The sequence below is a fragment of the Festucalex cinctus genome, chromosome 1 (assembly GCF_051991245.1).
Source record: "Festucalex cinctus isolate MCC-2025b chromosome 1, RoL_Fcin_1.0, whole genome shotgun sequence".
Lineage (NCBI taxonomy): Eukaryota > Metazoa > Chordata > Actinopteri > Syngnathiformes > Syngnathidae > Festucalex > Festucalex cinctus.
The window spans coordinates 19,266,897-19,290,207 of NC_135411.1; the positions used below are offsets into that span (position 1 = coordinate 19,266,897).

General features: G+C 38.7%; 1 protein-coding gene across 7 annotated transcripts; it reads right to left on the reverse strand.

The window, feature by feature from the left end:
* Nucleotides 1-8,213: 8,213 nt before the first annotated feature.
* tmem275a (transmembrane protein 275a) lies at nucleotides 8,214-21,064 on the reverse strand. 7 transcript variants are annotated; one of them, XM_077520770.1, is made up of 5 exons: nucleotides 20,986-21,064; nucleotides 19,259-20,830; nucleotides 18,693-19,178; nucleotides 14,972-15,265; nucleotides 8,214-13,533 (listed from the first exon to the last, which is right to left on the reverse strand). In XM_077520770.1, exon 5 carries the CDS (start codon nucleotides 13,446-13,448, stop codon nucleotides 12,822-12,824), a length of 627 nt encoding a protein of 208 aa, XP_077376896.1. In that variant the 5' UTR covers nucleotides 13,449-13,533; nucleotides 14,972-15,265; nucleotides 18,693-19,178; nucleotides 19,259-20,830; nucleotides 20,986-21,064; the 3' UTR covers nucleotides 8,214-12,821. The 7 variants fall into 7 exon arrangements, with proteins under 7 accessions (XP_077376896.1, XP_077376880.1, XP_077376889.1 ...); XM_077520754.1 differs by having other exon boundaries at nucleotides 19,259-20,915; nucleotides 20,986-21,050; XM_077520763.1 differs by having other exon boundaries at nucleotides 19,259-19,466; nucleotides 19,537-21,050.
* Nucleotides 21,065-23,311: the final 2,247 nt, after the last annotated feature.

The window sequence follows — 23,311 nt, forward strand, 5'->3', positions numbered from 1 at the left end:
GCTCGCTGCAGCATTGGCGAGCCACTGTGGGAAAGTCATTCAAATGTATAGTGTCGCTCTTTTTTTTTTCCAAGTAAGGGGATTCCTGGTAGGAGGCATCCAAAAAGGCAATGGATGCTAATGCTGGTAGCCGCTACCATGGTAAACCGTCAGACTGACAAACACTGAGCTGGTCGACAGCAAGAGACTTCCTCTTTTCTACAGGTGGTCTATAGTCCATGAAGAAGGACTTTTAAGGGCTACATGGGCAAATGTAATCAGTCGAGTTGGGCTAGACTCGACACTTTTCCCCTTCAATGCATGCTAGCATAGCAGTCGCAAAAGCAGCTGCTATAAACGCAGAGTTGGGCGTATAAGTTACATATCTGTAAGTCTCAGGGCACGACCACATAGATTGTTTTGAAAAAGTGCCAAATTACGACCAAGTGTTACATATTTTAGTTTAGCGACCTCTATCGACCATGTTAAATAGCGCAAAAATACTAAAGAGAGTCTCGAACCCGGTCCGTCTAGTCCAGGGGTGTCCAAACGTTTTCATTTGAGGGCCACATACAGAAACTCAGAAGGACGCAAGGGCCGCATAATGTTATGAAGAGAAATTGTGTTTAGTCCTAAAATTGTACAAAAAAATATTTGTGCTTTTGCATATTTAGAAAAATGCTACAGTATATAAACCAATTTATTTGTAATATGGCAGTAGAGTTATTATTATAGTTTTGGAATTTTTCATTTAATTTTTATTTTGTTTTGAGGTTTTTTTTTTTGTTTTTTTTTAGTTAGTTTTAATTAGTTTTCAGGGTGGTTCTGTTTTTTTTAATTAGTTTAGGTCTTAAATAAATGCTTAGTTTTAGTTTAGTTAGTTTCAGTATTATTTTTAGTTTTTTTGCTTTTTATTAATGTGTATTACTTGTGCGCAATATTTAAAAAAACACCATGGGTGCAACGTCATTATTCCGTTTTATATCAAAATAAATCTACTAAAAATCACATTTAAAATCATCCCCAAAGTCTCATGTATTAAATTAATTACCAAAGACTAAAACGAAGAACATTTTTGCTATAATTATAGTTACACATAAAATGTAGTTTCAGTTAGTTTTTTTTTTTTTTTTTTTTTTTAAAGCATCTTAGTTTTTAATTTTATTTCATTAACGAAATTGTTGTTTTGAATTTTAGTTTTTTCTTTAGTTTTAGTTAACTAAAATAAACTTTAATAGCACCTGTGTTTTTCGACACCCTCCCTTCTTACTTTGACCATCAAACATTTTTGTTTTTATTTTATTTGAACTGAGTCAAATGCCATTTTTAGCATATGTCGCGGGCCACTAAAAAAATGGACGGCGGGCCGCAAATGGCCCCCGGGCCGTAGTTTGGACACCACTGGTCTAGTCCAAAGACGAGTGTCTCAGCCATTAGTGTCCCATGTAAAGATGTAACGTGTACAACCTCACTGAAAGCATCCTCCAAACCCCAACCATTAGTCTGTGACAGCGAATTGACATACATGTCAACACCAACTATTTTACCGCCCAAAACGTTTAATAACGATTACTTAAAATCACGATGTATGCCATTATAAATGCAGTGGCGAGCGGTGACCTTTTTGAGTGGGCATGCTGGACTGAGAAAAATGCGAGCGGCCGTAAGGGAGCGAACTGAAATTTTTTTATTGTTAATTTTAATATTAAATATTATTTCATAATTATTTAATACCACTGTGTAGGTATAAAATTAAAGGGTAAATATTCATGCCTGACACAGGTTGATGCACACGCACACTTTGCATTGTCAGAAACGCTGCGTGACTGACAGCTTTTTTGCCATTCTAAGTACAGAAACAACGTTCTCGAAACTAACAACTTGATTTCTCATCGTGCATGCACGAAACAAGCTGTCGGCTTCTCCGCTCCCTGCGAGGAAAACAGGACAAAATATACAGGAATTTAAGACCAAAACAGTAGAACTACGGTATTGTACTTTAGACGACACTGACAGAAATATTTTCAATGATTTTATTTGGAAGGGCTTGGGCATGCACCGTATTAATAGCTTAACTGACGTCATCTATGTTTATTTTTAATTTTTATCTTTTTTCATCAATTGGCAGTGCAATGTCTAAGTGGAGTGCTGCCTGGTCAATGGGCTTGTGAAATCAAAAACACCTATTAACTATGGCCAGCAGATGGCAGCATTGTATCACTTTTTCAATGGGCTGCCGGTGTATGAAATTACAATGAAACAAAACAAAAAAATAAAATAAAAATAAATAAATAAATAAAATGACATTACAATGAAACATGACAAATCTGATTAAATTGAATGTTTTCAAGTATGACTTGAATGATTAAAGCCTTTGTCACGTTAAATCTAATTTCAATGAAGAATTATTTTTAAAAGAACAGAAAGAATGCAAACATGGCAAGTGGAATAATAAAAAATACAGATAAAAATAAAGTTAGTAAAAAAAGCAAACTGACATGACGAAAAGGAACATGTAGACAAAACTAAATACTGTACAATCTAAACAACAAACATAAATCATGACAAATAAAACAGATTGTATTTTTGAATGCACTTTTAAAAAAAAATGAAACAACAAAAGGTATTACATATTAGTTTATGGACCCCAAGTTAAACTTGACGTTGCATTGCTAAGTATAATTTTTTTTTTTGCATTCTCAAACAAAAACGACCCACATGGCATGACAAACCACCAGTGCAGAGCATAAAAGGAGCAAGGTTCACTAAGTGGCCTATTTGAGTTAGATTGACTGCCTAAGCTGCTTCCTGTGACACGCAATAAAACAAGGCTTGACATCATTCATATGCTGAATGCTCAGCTTATGACCACCTCGATGTGGAGCATGAAAACCAGTCTGAAGCAGTCTGGCAGAGATGACTTTTTCATTCTGTCATGGGAAGCGACTGTGACAAAGCAGAACCCTCTGCTGGCGGTTATTGGCACGACATGTTGTTTACCAAGCCGTTACCACCAGGAGGGCCCAAAACAGTATTGAGGAGGGGGCTCGTTTTGTTCTGTAACTTGTGTCGCAATGTACAGTGCATGATGCACACTTTTTCACTCCACAATAATGACACAACTTAATTCAATGACCCCATGTTGCAAAATAACAACTCTTTAAATGTGGCTTCTATTTTTGGGTCTGTTTATTGATTGGATAAACAAAGCTAAAGACAAATGTAAAAGATAACATTCAAAGAACGGGTCAACGGCATTGAGTCAGGTTGGGGGGAGACGCGTGCACAGCTATCCATAGAAAGCATTGATTTGGTAAATGCTTGGCAACGGTCATCGATCCGTGTGTCGCTCTATTAAAGCGTTGCTAGTGGTCACGTGGTTTGCTACAATCTTATCTTATGTGTGCCACTTCAATTCCCAAATATAGGTTTGCTGAAAAAAACAAAACAAGCATTAATCGAGGTCGAATAAACAAGTTGCACACTGAATGCACAAAAATACAAATATTTTACATTTGCTACAAAGTTTGTATGGATCGAATTTGACTGGAATTTCGAAACAGTATAGTCATGTACAGTATGGTTATTTATTTTTATGGCACAGTGAGGACGGTGTTCATGGGGGATTTTGAAACAAACTGTTTTCTCACCACATTTGCAAATGTTCCCCTTGAAAAGGCACCTAGTGGTCAAGCGTATCACGAAACAGTGAAAACAAACATTTTATCTGAAACGTTGAATAAGGTTGAACCCATTTACTATGCCAAACAGACGATGCAGACACTATGAAAAGATCTGTCGTTTCTAATGTGCAGTGGTCCCTTAACTCATTTGCGTCCAAAAACGTATAAATACGTTCTATTTTAAATATATGTCCCAAAGATATGTGTCCCAAAGACATATTTATACAGATTTTTTTTCTAATTTTATTTATTTATTTATTTATTTATTTATTTATTTATTTATTTATTTATGCTAGAGCATACAGACGGCTTTGATGCAGCCTCTCAAATGCAGAGAATGGGTGAAAAAAATAGTAGTAATTACAAAAACGGCCAGCAGGTGGCAGCAGAGTATGAGATCAACCAGGTCCATGATGAAAAACAAGCTGTTTCCCCACAATTCTAAGAAGATTTGTGAGTAATGATGAAACTTAGCTATATTCTAATGCTAATTGCTGCGAAATGGAAACAGATATAAATACACTTTTTTTCCCTGATGAAAGAAGAGACTTTAATCTTTCTTTTGGTAGGTTCCATGTTTTTATAGCAATAGAAGACAATATTCTGTGGGCCTTGCAAAATCAGTCAAAATCCAGTAAAAGAGCCAGGAGCGAAGGGGGTTGCTTTAGTGAAAATGGCTGGGAATGAGTTAATTGATTTAAAAAAAAAAAAAAAAAAAAAAGTTGGAGAAAAAAATTAACTTTTTATTTATTTTTTATTTTTTTATTTTCTACAAACGCCCAAAAATCTTAAAAAACAAAAAAACAACTAAGGTGGGGAAAAAAATTACCAGAAAATGTGTCCATTGTAGTTTTAAATTGTAATATCACAATTCACCACTAGATGGCAGATGTCTTAGTTCCACTTACTGCGTCTTACACCACTCTATACTACAACACGAGTCCTATTGTTTTGGAATCATATATAGAACAAAACATAGCACCTCAATGCAATTATGAGTGAGTTGATATTTGTGGGGCGTGTGGGAGGGAATCATTCTTGCAACAAAAAAATAAATAAATCGTGCACTTAATGTTGGTTTGCTGTTCAGCCCTTTGCACTTCATTACATAGTTATTTTGTTGTACCAAACTTTTCATTGTTGGGTTACAATCTTTTATACATGCATTGAGTTGTGTAAATGAAATATATTAAGAGCATGTATTTTCCACGTATGCATATATTTTATCTATATTTAAAATAGCATTTTTGTCATATGATCTGTTTAGGCAAGTGTGTACCGTATTTTCCGCACTATAAGGCGCACCTTCAATGAATGGCATATTTTAAAACTTTTTCCATATATAAGGCGCTACAGGGGAGGCTGGGGTTATGTTATGCGTCCATTAGATGGTGCTGCGCTAAAGGGAATGTCAACAAAACAGTCAGATAGGTCAGTCAAACTTTATTAATAGGTTAAAATCCAGCTTTCTGACAACTCCATTCACTCCCAAAATTAATAAACAGCTGTTTTATTATTTTCTCTGAGGTAAAGTATTAGTATTAGCTAGCGATCCAAGATGGCGGGATCTTCTGCGCATGCGCGTCACCGATCGTGCAGGGTCACCGATAGCGTCTTGACAGCGAGACCTGTTGCGACTCAATAGTGATCCATATATAAGGCGCACCGGATTATAAGGCGCATGGTCAGCTTTTGAAAAAATTGAAGGTTTTTAGGTGCGCCTTATAGTCGTGAAAATGCGGTAGTCCTTTGTGGCCCACCCAGTAGCACTGATTAAAAATTGTGACCCCTCCCCCTCCGGCAAATAAGTTGCCCATCCTTGATATAGACAACTATTTTGAAGATATTTTTGGCCCACAAAATAAACCGTAAAGAACCGTCTTCTCATGGTTTCGTTTGTGACCATAAGCCAAAGAAATTGGTCCTACAATGTCCTCCGAAGAGTATTTTGGGGCCAAGAGATATCCACAATCTTGAAGACACTGCAAAACACACCTGAATTGGACTTGGGCAACAATCCAATCATCGGTATCAATCACGCAACGTGCGCTTTCATCACGCCATACAACACGACACCTTTTGTCATTTGAGTCAACGGTGCATTCAGGCCTGCTTCAGTTCAGTCCCATCACAAAGATTCATCAGCTCCTTCCGCACCGCCCTCCCAGTCTGGCTGCAGAAGCGGAGTGAACTGGGTTAGGCTTATGTAACCAGTGTCTGTTCTCATAAAGACCCTCAGCCACTCGTCTTCCCCTAATCTTTTCAGCTTGATTACACTCCCCCCATCCCTCCGCCCATCGCGTGTTCTCACACACAGGAACAATCCGGCTCGAGCACCACACGAACCGAGGATCCGGTTGGGAGCGGATGGCGGTGGTGGTGGTGGTTGTTTTGGGTGCGTTTCAGCGAGGGGGAGATGTCACGATTGGGCAGGTGTGAGTGCAGCGGCATGTCGTGACGAATGTGAAAGCGGCTACATCAGATACGAGCTGGTCACAGCGTATCTGTCAGTTTGCAAGCATTACAGGTGTGATGGATGCTTGATGGTACCGCGACATGATCAGTCTTTTTTTTTTCTGCCCAAGTCAGCAGTCGGATTGTCGGTAGATTACGTAAGAAGGAAATAAAGGTGTCATGCTTTTTTTTTTTTTTTTTTTTTTTTTAAATCGGCATTGTTCCTTTGATGCTTAATCACATAAAATCCAATTATATACCACTGGTATGTGACAGGCTCATTGTCTTTGCTGAGTTTTCCCAACCTGGCTATGCTAGTCAGAAGCCTCAGGCGACCATCTGCTTCATTCAACTCTTTGTATTTTTTTATTTTATTTTATTTTTTTTAAATAAAACCATGATGTATATTGGGCTACTCAAGTGCAGTGGTTTTATCCTGTGGTCTATCATATGGTCCTTGTAAATCGCAGCAATATTCGATACCACTTATATACACAAAGTATCGGTGGCTGGTATCAACAGCCTTCACGACAACTTAATACCTTGAAAGACGGTTCATGTCAGCCTTGTACTGATATCTGTATTGGAACTCCACAGCAAATAAATGTTTAACACGCCATTCATAAAACCAAAACAAAACACTGACACATTCATATGGACAACCTAAGACAATGTAGTGTCCCGCTTAATAACTTAACACGTATGTTCTAGAAGTGCATCCGGAACACCCTAAAAAACACACACACACAAGCACGGAGACAACATGCGGAACACGGTAGGAATTAGGGCCAAATCGAGATTTGATGCAAGGACCTCTCGGCTGTGAATCCGAAGTAGCCAACACAAAACACACAGATGGTGTGTCTAGCTGCAATATATGAGGGGAAAATACTGAAAATATTTGTATCGTTCTCATGCGTCACATAATCTGTGATATATATTTTTTTGTGTTGACAAAAAGGCAATTTGTCATGAACTGACAATGTTAATTGTCTGCTGACATCTACAGGCCGGACCTAAAATTAGCCATGTTGGAGTGTCAAAGATGCAGCTCTGACGCCCACTAGTGGTACAGATGAATACAATCAGATGGCCGATGGGAATTGTTTTCATCTGTAAAGCAGATTTTGGGACACATCAAGACTTGAACAAATGTTTTATTTTACAGTCAATTAATCAAGAGCAAATTTGATTGATACTGTATGTATGTGTCTGCCTTATCTGCCTGCTCACACATTACAAAAATAAATCCCTGTAATTTTTTTCTTGTTAATTCTTTATTAAATAAAAAAAAAAAGTGACAATTTTTTTTAAAATAAAAAGTGCAATCTTGTAACATTTAAAATGTATTCAATTTTTGTTTTGTTTTGTTTCAAAAGTATGTGATTTTTGGTACCAATGGAAAAAAAAACACTTTCTTTTCACATTCAACTTGAAAGTTTGTTTAAGGTAGTATGGCATCTTTTTACATTCCTTTAAAAAAATCATGACAAATTTATATATATATATATATATATATATATATATATACATACATATATTTATATTTTAAAATAGTGTGATGTTTTGTAACATTTTACAGGAACTATTCTATTTTTATTATTTTTATTATATATTTATTTATTATTTATTTATATTTATTATTTGTATATCTATTTTTTAGCCTACTATTTAAAATCACGTGACAAATTTTCATTTTATTAAACCAAACAATGTGACTTGCAACATGAAACTTTTTTTTTCATAGAATACACATTTAATAAAAAGAAAATGTGATATTATTTCAACATTTTAAGTTTTTCTCATAACCTTCTGATGTTTGTTGATGATGTTTTTGATGTTATATTTGAATATGTGGCGGGCCAATAAATCCATTATCTGAAAATATGAAAAGTTGTTCAGTTTAGTGTTCCATAACAAAAAAAAAAAAGTTATTAAGAGTTATTAAAAAGTGAAGTACAGTGAAGACAACTGAAATTCTGGAAGCCATTTTAGCAAAACACACTGTAGGAAATGATTTGTAATGATTGTACAAGTACTTCATTTTTTTATTTTCTTTTTTTTTTTACTCAAAGAGCATTTTTTATTTGCAAACATACAACCATTTATACATATATCAGCTTGTTATTAAGAATTGAAAAATTGAAAGACGCACACACATGTACACAGTACTACAGTACTGCATATCACAGCAAGTAGGGATGTAACGATATCCAAACATCACGATTCAATATTATCACGATATGAAGGTCACGATACAATAATTATCACGATATCGTGGGGAGGTTGGCAATACAAAAGGTCACAATATTGTAAAACAAAAATGAGTTACACTAAAAAAAAAACACACTCTATTGTGTTTTCGTACATTACAGCTATGAAAAATATTAGAAATATTAAATATAAATATAATATATGTATATATTGAGGCACTCGTGCAAGCGCACATTGAATTCCTACACATATTGATTATGTTCACAATCACATCATGTTCCCCTTCATCTGACCATTATCCTGGACTTTAAACATAGGAGGGCCAAAACATGCTTTGTGAAAATTAAACTGCATTAAAGAACAAGCCACCAGAGGGTGCTAGAACTGCAAAAAATGGAAATCAACCTGACTATTTTGACAGATGTGCTGCTTTTAATATTGTAACATGACGACGATGATATATTGTGACAGTTTTAATATCGCGATATCACGATATTGCCAATATCGTTACATCCCTAACAGCAAGTACAAATCACAAACAGGCTGCTTGCATTTTTCCATAAGAGTGAACATGCAAGAACATTAGTTATCGGCAGGAGCTTTGAATTTGAATCACAAATAGTGGTTCATTAAACGGGGAATGCTGGTATGTACAAGGCTGCGACTCCATATGCACCCACTGGACACTTCATTCGGTGCCCCTGTACAATCATATGACCCTATCTTGTGACCATCAAAAGAGAATGATGCTTGGATACTTTATTTACATCACATGAAAGGAGCTATTTCATTTTGATCGTGCATTTTTTATTTTTTTGTCAGTAAAACAGAATCATGGCATCCCAACAAAGACTTCCTGAAACAACGTGAGCGTGCCCTTTGCTGTAAAATAGCCCTCTTTAATTGGATCCTTATCGCTCAATCTAAGGCAACTTCGCTTTCACAGGAATTCCAAGTCTTTGGGCAGTCAAGCGTGACAACAAGACATCCCACGTCGTTTGGCTTACGTGTGTCAAGAAGCTGAGGTTTGACTCAAAAAGTCAAAAGTGTGATTAATAAATCAGCCCTAAAAATAAATGCAGTCAGTATTAAGGCCAGTCATCATTTCATCTTTTTAAAATTCAGTAGACACAGTTTATACCATGGATTTGATCAAAAGATGTTTTATGTGTGCCCTTCAAGTGATCAAAATACATTTGTGTGAATACCAAAGATTTTACATGGTATTCAAATGGCAAACGTCACTGCTAATTCACATCAACTCGACGAGGTCGCTCCTAACCTTTGACTTCCAATCTTTGACATTTTCAAGAGCACAGACACGCGGTGGCAGTTGAACACTCCTTTCAGACCAAACGTAAAACAGCAGTCCGCAGACCCCGATTGGGAAAATACGCTGGCGCAATCACTGTGTTTTGTAACCTGAGCTTGTGTTGTCGCTGGACACAAGTAGAGGAGCGGACACATGCTGCGTTGGTCATCGGGAGTGTACCAAACACAGTAAGAGCAGTAAGAACAAACTGGCTCATTTCCTCCCTGTCATGCTGGTTCGCTAACATTTTAAAAATAAGTCAAGATTTTAAAAATCGTTAGGTCTGTGCCCACACTACCCGTGCTTAGGTAGACAAAAAGACAAAGTAACACTCAGTAAGCTCTTAAGAAGGTTAAGGAGGGGTACCTCAAGGATCAATCCTGGAACCACTACTTTTCCTTCTTTATGCGAACATCAGTTTAAGTGTTTCTAAATTATTTAAATGTATCTTGTATGCAGATGTTACTACTTTATTTCACGCTAGGAAAACTATAAATTACGTACTGCAAGTAGTCGAGAATGAGTTTCAGAATATTATATTATGACGTGGCTCAACGCGAACCGACTGTCTTCAGCATTCACATGCAATTTCTGCACAAATTGCGTGTGAATGCTGAAAGCTGAATGCTAATTTTTAAATGCATGTGGAATGCTTTACTATAATAATAATGTGAAATGACATTGAATATATTGTGTATTAAATAATTGGACAATGATTATTACTGTATATGAAATTGAACACAGACTAAAATCTGCTCCAAAGGGGATTCGAACACAGATCTTCAATGAGTGAGTGCACTAATGTGGATTTAGAAGTAACTGTGACATTGTATGTAATTGTATTGAGTAATGCAGCATAAAACAGCTGACGTTGAATAAGCTGAATGTCATGCTGAATGAGTGAATTTTGTCATTGAAAATATGGAATATTAATCAATACAAACTTAATCATCTGAAATGACATTGAATACAATGGATGTTCAATAATTAGACAATGACTAATTCTGAAATTTGAACGGGATTTGAACCGCATTCTCCGCGGTCCAAGCCATGTGCTTAACCACTTAGCTGACTGACTTAATACAAGTCATGGCACACTGGGCATTTATATTGAACAATGTGGTATAATTCAACTCGAAGTTGAATGGGAATACATACATTTAATCATTTAAGTGAAATCACAATGCATTTCCCGATAGGCTAGTCAGTTGGTAAACATGTATATGATGTCACTTAGCACAATGGCCATGGAGACATTTGCAATGTACAGTTGGAGATGGGATTCAAACCCACGACTCCTGGCTACTGGACAATGTAGTTTACCAACACTGTAGCAGTCTCAAACACGTGGAAATGATGTTAAGTTGTATGTAAGTGAAATTGAATTACTGTCCTGCGATTGGCTGGGCACCAGTTCAGGGTGTACCATGCCTACTGGCCATAGCCAGCTGGGATAGGCTCCAGCATTCCCCGCGACCCTTGTGAGGAACGACTGGTTCAGAAAATGGATGGATGGATGAATAGCTGTCCCATTGAAAATGAATGGGAAAAAATTGATGTTTAATGTTAAATTCTGAAAAAACTGTACATAAAGCGGAATGAGAAAAATGTGGGCCAGATTGGTGTGAATTTTTGGAGCAGGTTGAAATTGGAAAAGTGTCAATCAGATATTGTATGTGGGAGTTGAATGAAGACGAAAAAGTGAGGAGAGTAATGAGAATAATAAAGCATCCCAAAAAGCATTTAGCCAAACCAAAATGAATGCTTTTTCATGTATTTCCTTTTTACGGAAAGCATAGAGCTGCCAATGTTAAGTTAACATTTTTGGCTAGCGAGTATGTTCGAACATACTCACAAATATGTTCGAACATACTCACAAATATGTTTGAACATACTCGCAAATATGTTCAAATGTACTTGTAGGCTATATGCTACAAAGTTAGCATACCTTCCCATAATTCCATAGGGTATTATTTTCGCATGCGCGAGTGAAAAAAATGACAAACCTAAATCATGCACGGCAGAAATAATAAATCGTAAAAGTTAAACAAATAAACACTGTTTTTTTTTCTTGTCTATTAAATTTTCTAATTAATTGGTAATGTGGCCCAAATGCCTAAAAAATGGGCTTTTGTTTTCACTCGTGCATGCGCAAATAATACCCCGTGGCATTATGGGAAGGTATGCTAACTTTGTAGCATGTAGCCTACACGCACGTTCGAACATATTTGCGAGTTTGTTCGAATATATTTCAATACGTTCGAACATATTTGCAAGTATTTTCGAAAATATTTGCGAGTATGTTTGAACATATTTCAATACGTTTGAACATATTTGCGAGTATGTTCGAAAATATTTGCAGGTATGTTCGAACATATTTCAATACGTTCGAACTAGGGGTGTGAATTGCCTAGTGTCTGACGATTCGATTCGTATCACGATTCACAGGTCACGATTCGATTCGATACCGATTAATCCCGATACGAATTTATAAGTCGATTGTTGCGATTTTTTTTCATTCAAATTTAGAAAATACTAATCAGTAAGCTTGTAGAGTGTAAGATTTATATGAAAATGTATTATTTATTTATCTGAAATTTCAGTCTTATAGAGGTTGTAATCTGTTTCATGTTTGAACAGCATTAAAATAAAATATTAAGGCTTAATGTTCCGTTCATATAACATTCTTCCATGCTCAAGGTGTGAATCCTAACCCGAAGTCAGACGTTTTGTTGAATATTTTTCCATTAAAAATGGAAGTTTAAAAATCGATTCACACACACACAAAAAAAAAAAGGCAATGATGGTAAGACGTTGAATCGGTAAGACTACGGAATGAACAATTCTGAGCTCTTAAAATAAATAAATAAATAAAAAATAAAAAAAAACGATTTTTTTTTTAAATCGATTCGAGAATCGCGCAATGTAGTATCGCGATATATCGCCGAATCGATTTTTTTTAACACCCCTAGTTCGAACATATTTGCGAGTATGTTTGAAAATATTTGCGAGTATGTTCGAACATATTTCAATACGTTCGAACATATTTGCGAGTATGTTCGAACATATTTGCCAGCCAAAAATGTTTACTCCACATTGGCAGCTCTACGCTTCCGTACCTTTTAAAGAATGAAATAAATAAATAAATAAATACATAAATAAGTGAAATGAAATGAAGGTTATGTACACTGCTGGAACTCTGCCAAGGTGGCCACTTCTTCTCTCGGCAGGTTGAGCCGCACCTCTCCTCCCGAGGCATTGGATGCCGAGTATACCGCGCCGAGTGAGCCGTTGGTCTCCATGGTGAAAAGCTTGCAGGCGCCAGGCAGGGACGCATCAGGAGCCTCTTTTGCAGGGCTCGATCCCCGCGACGACGCAGGCGAGGACGTGGGGCTGAGCTGCACGGCCGTCGTGTCCTGCAGCGTATGCTCGCTGGTCTCGATCTCGAACGCCGCCCCCCCTGCCAGCCCGCCGTTCCCGATCAGGTTCGTGCCCGTCTTGGCGCCGTGCGAGCTGTGAGGAGGAGGGAGGCGGCTGCACACGCAGCAGGCCCCGAAAAAGGAGAAGGCGACGAGCAACAGAATGGGTCCGATGACGATGGAAGGGTTGACAGAAGGCACAAGGGTCCGGAAGGCGAACACTCCCACCAAGGTGATGTTGAGTCCGGCCAGCATGATGCACAGGCCGCAGGCGCAGCACAGGGCCGGAGAGGGCAGGCCGTGAGGACGAGACATTCGCCGCTTTTTGTTCTTGGGTGGCTCCTTCTTGGAGACAGAGCTGCCGGCGTTTCTATCAGTGATGACCATGGCGTCACCTTTGGGCTTCCACTTGGTTCCTTACGCCAATGTCGTCACCATTTTCCTCTTTTACAAATAACTCCAATTCACATTCCTTGTGTAAATGACACAACATGACGAGAGTCAGATATGGTGTTGTGAAGGGATGAAACAGTTTACCAAATAAAACTGTGTCAAGGCACTACACATTTACACTGATTTGTGACACCAGTCCTGGAACCTTTCTGACAAATCTTGTGGAGCTATATTACATTTCACGTCTCTGAGAGTAAATGACTGTCACTGACTCATAAATTTTGTATTATGTGACGCAGCTTCATAACATTTGAAAGGGTTAGTATTAACATTTCATCTTGTAGCCATTGATTTTGTGAGGAAACGTCTCTGTTGCTGGCTTTTATTTGTATACTGTCTTGCACAATTTCATTGTGGGAGTTACATTAGACATTTAGTTCAATGGTAACATTTTGTATTTAGCTTTGGTTCAAGTCAACAGTTTTGTTCCATTTGTGTTTGTGCTACTTCCTTCACACATCATCAGCAAGTCCATACAGCCAATCTTGCTCCTGTTTACATTCTTGTGACCAATAAGAGATGTCACGCTGTTCGTTGCATGTGACACATTTTGTTTCTTTTAGCAATAACGTTAAATTATTTGGATCACTGTAATTGTGATTTTGATGTAATTTCCGCACTGTTTAATCTCTCGTCGTGTGATGCTAACATATCTCAGAGCAAGAAGGTTCAGATTGGGACAATCTTGAAGTGAGCATAAATGATTCTTTTCTCAGTATGGCTACCTTCAGAAGTCCAAAACACAATCAATCACATCACACAGGTTCGAATGATCCGTCTCTGTGTCTGGACTGCTGACCACTTGCTTTTTATTTTGAATATTTTGGTGAGTAAGTCCTGAGAGGCAAACGACAAATTGGATTGCTCATGATCGCTACCACGTGGGATGATTTTTGTGCACAGAAATTTGTTTATTTGGATCGTAATCTATAGTTTTTGGCATCACAAACATGATATCACATTTTTGGATCATTCAAAAGCATCTTATTAGAACCTGACAGTTTTGTTGAAATAACTTTTGTGGTTCATATGGTGCCATCAACAATGGTTGTCTATGACCATATACATACAATTATGTACTATTGCTGTACTAGCATATTGGAGGACCAAACCAATTCTGTGCTGATTTTTTAAAAAACAAAAAACAAAAAAACATTGAAAACATAGATAGTGCATTTGAATTATTAGTCAAATTAATATAATTAATTAGTCTCGCTTGTTTTTAATGTGTACAAGCAAGCAACACGCAGAAAAAAAAGCATCCCTCTCTTTCCTCTGTACTTAATTGTCTCATCCCTGCCCTCTTTAATGGATTAGTCATTACATTCAACATTTTCCTTATGTCAGTCAGCCCTTACGAGAATCACGCATAAAATATAAAAATCTGTCATAATTAACCCTTTTTTCTTTATTTATTTGCTGCATAGGTGTGAGCATCAGAGCTAACATCTGCTTACCTTTTATGTGCAATGACGTTCCATTCTTCAGCGATGTTTTTTTTTTTTTTCACCCTACCCAGTGCAGTCACCCCGTTTAACAATAAATAAATAAATAAATAAATGTAAAGGATCCTTTTATGGGTGAAGGTTCGCACAGTAGATTTTGCGATGTTGGTTCCGAATGCTGAGCTTTACCTGCAACTGTGCGGTTCCGGAGGGCGCAAGTCATGACACGCGTTCAGTCAGCGGTTACGAGGCGAGCGCTGACCCGCTAGTGATGCGCCACATCCGAACGGATCGCTGGAGCGCCACCTCAGAACAAAAAAAAAAAAAAAAAAAAAAAAAAAGGGAAGGGCCCCTTTAAATGTGGAGCATGTGCAACATATTCCCTCCTGTCAACCTCTGGTTGTGTGGCAGTGCGTGTGCAATGACGTTTTTTTTTCTTTTTTTCTATTTTTCTTTTAAAGAGGAACGTACCCGGAAATTGAACGCGCATTCACACGCCGGCCACAATATTAGGTGCATGTACACTTGAATGACATTTTGGACGCTGACAAGATCGAGAATTGTTAAAGTGTTTTTACCTTTTTGAACATTTTCAACATACTAGGGCGGGCTACATTTGAACAGTCACGTAAAATGTTAGTTTTAGATTTTCTCACATTTTTAGTAAGGTAGCCTACGTTGTTGAGGTACGTCCGGTGGCAGATGCCGGAAGTGGTACACCTGACAATCTCTTGACACTTTTGTGATCAACAGCATATCCATTCATCCACCCATACATACAACATGGATGGGTGGATGATCCATCCATCCCTGCCTACCTGTCTGTCTGCCTGTCCGTCCGTCCGTGTATGTATGTAGCAGGGGTCTCCAAGTTGGGTCCTCGAGAGCCCCTATCCAGCCTGTTGTCCTTCAGCACAGCTGAATCTAATGATCAGCTAATCAGCAAGCTTTGCAGAAGCCTGATAACGATCATGAATCAGGTGTGTTAGTGGAGAGAAACATGGAAAACAGGCTGGATAGGGGCTCTCGAGGGCCGAACTTGGAGACCCCTGGTATATAGGCCTATGTATGTACGTTTTGTGTCCGTCTGTCTGTCTATCTATCTATCTATCTATCTATCTATCTCAAAAAGCGAGCCATCTAAGAGAAGATGATTTATTTGTCTGGCATTGATAAATGAACAAAGGTACATTACTTGTTTATACAACAAACAAGTAACAAGTGTCTGTTTACAGTGCGTGATGTTCATGATGTCGGCCTTTGGTCCTTTGGGTGAGGTCTGGGCGTATGTGATGCTGTCTTTGGTCCTTTGCGATTCACTGTCTGTGGGTGCTGTCTGGAAGATGTGTTCGTTGCCGAATTATTAAAGACTGTCGGGTGTACTGCGTCTCGATGTGAATAAATGGAGAAAATCATATTTGTGTCTGCATTCTGGGATCCTACATCTCAGCACACAACATATATATATATATATATATATATATATATATATATATATATATATATATATAGGCTAGTCTAGTGTATATAGTTTTTTCCATTTTGTTTATTGTTCATTTAAAACCCCAACTATTAAACTTCAATAATATGCAAGAATATGTTATCATCTTGTGAGGAGTAAGTGGTTAAGAAAATGGTTGGAAAATGGATGGATATTCTATCACATCAACACATTTGTTTATTTATTTTAATACACGATTGTGTAATAGTGATTGCAAATTATAGGTCATGCCATGCCTTACAGGATGCTAACATGTTTGACCGCCATCTTTCTGCTACAGATACCCAAAGGAGAAGGCTGAAAATTGTGGTCGAAAGGCTCGCGCTCTGAACTTAGGTCATTGCATTATTTTAGTTCACCACTAGATGAAATTCGAAACACTAAATTTGACACATTGTCCCTTTGACAATCACTGATCTAGATGACATTAAGCTGTCATCGCTATCCAATCTGTGCATTTACGCTGCACTCGCATTGGCAGCTATTAGATACGTGTCAGATTTTTATCCACATTGCTTAGAGGTCCGATTCCACTGATTTCACTTGAACCATCGAGTGTAAATCTGACCTTAGTTTTGTATTACATTGTTGGAGGATAACCGTCGATGTGTCTCCTTTGTGTTTAGCATAGTTTAAAGGCTGATAATCCAAACTGTAGGTTCTGCTCCAAAGCACAACATCCTCCAGTACACTAGCAGGGCAACCAGGTGCAACGATCCCCATCATGCCGTTTTCCGTGACGTTTCCCTAATCTGCCTGTGATGTCCCGGATATCAATTGTGTTATTCTTCTGCAGGGTGCATACAAAGGATGTCACTCTTTTTGTTCGCACACTGGTGTCTGTACACAATACATCTGTTATGCGCGCATCAAACATGAACCAGGCCATGTAAATATCTTGCATCATGTACTGACATCTTTGTATAATAACCGTAATGGTTTCTTAATTGTGGAATGAGAACACGATGTGATGAGATGAGCTGCGGAGAAATGGAACCACTGGGCTTAATTTGTTTTAATCATCGTCAGGAAATCGAGAGGCACTGCTCTCGGAATCTTAATTTCATGCGGGAGCCAGAGTTCAATTCAGGATAGGTTTATGAAACTTACATAAATAAATATCCATCTGGTACCTCTCCACAGTAATTTTGTTGGGAAAAGGCGGGACATTCTGTACAATAATTCGAGCTGATTGGACGATGCGACATTCTACACGTCTGTTTTAACCAATCGCGGCCACGTGTGAAAATTTCCTGTTCGTTCTTTCCGAAGAGGGGAAAGCACGAACATCTTACCAGCTACAAATACACGTAGCGACTCTCGTTGTTCAACATTCAACAAGGAAACGGTGAGTACGTAATTCTGCGAGAACAGAATTAATTGCAGCGTCCATGTTAGGTTTGTTAGCTTCGGCTTCCTGGTTTCGTCACAGTTGCATATCCCGTCCCCAAACATAATGTCGCTCTGAGAACGCCGGTTATCAGTGGGAGAGGTACAAGATGTATTCTCCGGAGTTTGTGAACTCACAAATACCGTGAGAATTCATCTTGAGAGAGCAAATGTGGCAAAGTGGCTTAGTTAGTGGGGGGACAACGCCACCTGGGGACTTGCACCCCAGGAGTCTAAAACAAGCTTCACAACTAAAAGGCACGCAGTTTAAACATCCACAGGACAAGATGTGACTCCAAAATATTCAGAGTTTATTAACAAATTAAAAGCTTAAAAAAAACAACAACCTGACAACTAGGGGTGTGAATTGCCTCGTACCTGACGATTCGATTCGTATCACGATTCACAGGTCACGATTCGATTCGATACCGATTAATCCCGATACGAATTTATAAGTCGATTGTTGCGATTTTTTTTCATTCAAATTTAGAAAATACTAATCAGTAAGCTTGTAGAGTGTAAGATTTATATGAAAATGTATTATTTATTTATCTGAAATTTCAGTCTTATAGAGGTTGTAATCTGTTTTATGTTTGAACAGCATTAAAATAAAATATTAAGTCTTAATGTTCCGTTCATATAACATTCTTCCATGCTCAAGGTGTGAATCCTAAAAAAAAAAAAAAAAAATCGATTCTGCCGATTATTGAATCGATTCGAGAATCGCGCGATGTAGTATCGCGATATATCGCCGAATCGATTTTTTTTTTTTTTACACCCCTACTGACAACAAAAGAAAGTGGTGTGGGACTGCTAAAAACACCACAGGACTGGGGGACTTACCACGACAGCGGTACCAAAAAAAAGGGGGAACTCCAAACACTACACAGCACCCGTGACACAGCAAACCAAATAAGTGGGAAAAACGGGACCACCACCAGGGGGACCGCTGCCGCAAGGTGCCCTCAGTACCTGGCAACGATAAAAACACAAATTAAAAAAAGCAAACAACCCACACCACTTCACCCAAAGTCATCTGGCAGAGCAAAAATAAAAACAATCTTAAACATATAAAATACCCATACTGTTAAAAGAAACATACAAAAAAACTATTAATATAAAACAAAGAATCCAAACAGATAAAAATGTTAAATGAATGGAAGGGCTCCGCGGCGGCAACACTTCGCCTGGGTCGGTCCTAACAGTTCAGCCGACCCAGGTCGCCGCCCAAACAGGAGGGGAAGTTGTCAGGAAGGTAACGTGTTTAAAATCCAGTTTTAAGATGTTCAAAAAAGCCAAGACGACAGTATGACCCGGAGTAGTGCCACCCTGGAAGACAAATTACAAATTAATTAGAAATAAAAAAGGTCTTCCCAACTAGCACAAAAAAAGGAATTCATATTCCTTACCGGAGCGCACAATGGCAAGGTCACGGCGTGGGGAGGAGATACCCAGCGCGGCTCCACAATTTAATGGCTGGACAACAGGGTAAAAGCAATTAAAGCTTGTTCCCCTGCCCCGCCCTTGCACAAGGCCGACAGCCAACGCCCTACCAAGCCCAAGCCAAGCGCCGCGCACCCACCAGGGAACAGTCACGCTCCAACATATGCCACGTTGCTGTAACCAAGCAGTACTAGATTAAGTTTCTAAAATCATGAATAGGCCAAGTCGATAAAAGCACGCATACCTTCACTTGGGTCCGACACCACCCGCACACAGACCACGTCAGCGCACGTCTGTCAACTCCGTAAAGGAGGAAAAGGAAGTGGAAGAGAGACAGACTGGTGCTGCGCTGACCTATTTATAGGCACCTGGGGCACATTTAGGGGCACTCTGCCCCCTTGTGGTAAGGGGCATCTATTCTGCCACACAAAGTTATAGAATATGAGTTATGCAGCAAAATCCAGCCATTTTTATCCATCTCAGTGGGTGTCCATTTTGCCACTTGCCGTCGACTGAAGATGACATCACAGTTGCTCAGGCAACGACCTATCACAGCTCACCTGTTTTCTGAATCTGAGCTGTGATTGGCTCTCTAAAACATCACCCTGAACAACTATCCTTGTCTAGTTGTTGATCACAATAAAAATGACAACCATTTGCAACCGTGTTACAGTTAGAAGGAAAGCTAACCTAGAGCTAGCCTAGCTTCTTCTATTTGTTCTTCTTCTTCTACAGTTATTTTTCTCTATTTCTTCTTCTGCTCCTACTACGACTACTAGTACTACGAGTACAATACACTAGAAAACTCGGCATGTGGCCATTTTTTATCATCATGTGTGCCGTCTCTCATTTAAAAAAAAATAAAAATAATCAAAATTACGTGTGTATCCTGTTAGGTTCTTAACACGGGGTTAAAGGGCAGTGTTGCGATATGTTGAACGGTCTAAAGCCAACCGAGTCTCTTGTTTTTACTGTATAGCTCTCACTCTATGACTTAGTGCACAACGAAATCCAACTTCTTCCTGTCCACACAATATGTATGTTTAAATAATGTTTTCTGTTAGATGTGTCACACTCCTCACAAACGTGGTCAGTGAACAATATCTAAATCCGGGGTTACCATGGCGACAACATCCAATGAGATCGTTCATTGTACCTGTTAGAAAAAGAGCCCATTTTGCCTCTAATTGGGTCGGGGAGGTAACAAAAACGCTATTGTGCTGGTCGTTATGTTGTGGTTTCAAGGCTGTGATTCGTTAATCATCCACCTGTTATCAACTCAACAAAGTTTCATTGATCGCAGACATGTTTGGGCTGAAAATCACATTAATAAAACACATTAGCGTGACAGTGACTCAACAAAATATTGAGGAATGATTATGTTGTGTGTGTGGAATACATTCTTCATTTAATCTCGTACACAACCTACCCTTGTTGTCAGTCATAGTTCCCCCTCACTCCGCTTCGATTTGGGTTACGCCGAGAGGTGGTCCATTTTTCGAAATTGGGGCAGCAGTGGCACAGGTGAACATCTCTGCCTCGCTCACATTGAAATTCAGGGTTCAAATGTCAGTCTGCGTTCTCCCCATTGAAGACTCTACATCCCCGACAACCTTAAAGGCACTGTCTGCCAGTTTCACTCTGGCACTTTTTAAATACAGGATTTAAACAATCAAACTACTTCTCAACTTACATATCAGGGCTTGTCTTCATTTCTGGTGGTGAGTTCGTCCTAAACCCGCACCCCCCCAGCCTGTATTTTGCCATTTTGTGTTTGGTTTGTAAACAGCGGGACGTTTCTGTGGGAAGACAGTGTTTACACCCCTCCAGCCAATCACAGAGCAGGGGGGGGATGTCGCAAACGGGGCCGGGCGAACGTGTCGGCTGCGTGACGTCACTCCCGCGGCAATTTGAAAGCACGCACGGATTTTTTTCACTCACATCAGTTTACATGTGTGAGTGAGTGAGTAAAACAAAAATAAAAAATCTGTGCGTGCTTTCAAATTGGCTGGAGGGGTGTAAACACTGTCTTCCCACAGAAACGTCCCGCTGTTTACAAAACAAACAAAATGGCAAAATACAGGATGGGGGGCTGCGGGTTTAGGACGAATTCACCAGCCCTGATATGTAAGATGAGAAGTAGTTTGATTGTTTAAATCCTGTATTTAAAAAGTGCCTTTTCCAGAGTGAAACTGGCAGGCACTTTCATGAGGATCAGCGGCATAAGCAGATGACTGGATGAAATGGCGTACCGTGTGCAGATGGAATGTCAATTTGTGAATACATTTAGCATTCAAGTTCTGCATCCATCTGCTATTTTCTCGAGTCGGAATGCAACTGGTGCGTGTGTGGCACACTCAAAGGTATTAAAAGTGTGTACCAAAAAGCGTGTTGTGTTCTTCCCAATCAAGTCGAACCAGAACATAATATCAGAAGCGTAGTGCCTGCGGCCCTCACAGTGGCACTTCCCTCCGATTTAACACTTATTGATTCCTCCTTATGAGCGGCGCAAGCTGGCACTAAACCCTGGCAGGTCCTTGGGGGGTCTGCGAAGCTTGCATCTGTTCAGAATGTCATGAAAGTAGTGAAGCAGTGAAAGGATTCTGCCAAGAACACCCTGTTCAAGCTCATTAGTCAGCTTGTGTGTCGGACGGTGTCATAACGCATCAAGCCCCCAAAAAAACACATAATTAAGATTGGCACAGTCAATGTCTTGTCAAGATGCTGCCTGGTTTTGAATCACCCATCATATGCCATATTGAAATGAACGACAAATTAAGCATTCAAAGTTGTTTGTCGTGACTCTGAAAGCGACTCTCAAGTCGAATCGTGAACAGAAATCCCACCATTTACCCCAGCATTGCCATCAAATGACTCCTTTATACTGTTATCAAGGGATCACGTGGTGTTTTTTTATGTACGACATTTTTTTTTTTTAGCAGAGATTTTCATATATCATTATATAAAAGTGACATTTATGAAATAAAACCATTGCTTTTTAGATATAATCTTTCATCACTGGATGCACAAATGAAACTTTTCAATGGGGCGTACCTGCACAACGTAAAGCAAGTGTAAAAACTGAGTACTGTGTGTATATATATATATATATATATATATATATATATATATATATATATATATATATATATATATATATATATATATATATTAGGGGTGTGAATTGCCTAGTACCTGACGATTCGATTCGTATCACGATTCACAGGTCACGATTCGATTTGATACCGATTAATCCCGATACGAATTTATAAGTTGATTGTTGCGATTTTTTTCATTCAAATTTAGAAAATACTAATCAGTCAACTTGTAGAGTGTAAGATTTGTATGAAAATGTATTATTTATCTGAAATTTCATTCTTATAGAGGTTGTAATTTGTTTCTTGTTTGAACAGCATTAAAATAAAATATTGAGGCTTAATGTTCCGTTCATATAACATTCTTCCATGCTCAAGGTGTGAATCCTAACCCGAAGTCAGACGTTTTGTTGAATATTTTTCCATTAAAAATGGAAGTTTAAAAATCGATTCAGACGCCTATTGAATCGATTCGAGAATTGCGCAATGTAGTATCGCGATATATTGCCGAATCGATTTTTTTTTAACACCCCTAATAGCTACGTTCACAACAAACACGGGTTGAGCATTGCTGGTGGTGCGGTTCCATTATAGTAAGTTAAGTAGTTTGAGAGGTTGGGCATGGATCCATGTGGGTTGGCATGGATGATGCGTTTGGAGCACTAGATCGCAGTGCCGCACACCGAAAATCCGTATAGTATGATCTTTTTAATGACAAAATATTGTGAAAGTGTTTCTGTCCTGTAAGAAGAACTTGAAGTGTTCGCATTCCTTTACAATGCAGTTTGAGCTACTGAAGTTGCCATGGGAATCACGTATCCATGGCAACGAAAGACACGAGGCAAAGCACTGCAACCCCACAGTGAATAAGATGACAATTTATCAGGTATCGAGAGAAAAGTGAGCCCTGTGTACAAAGTTTAT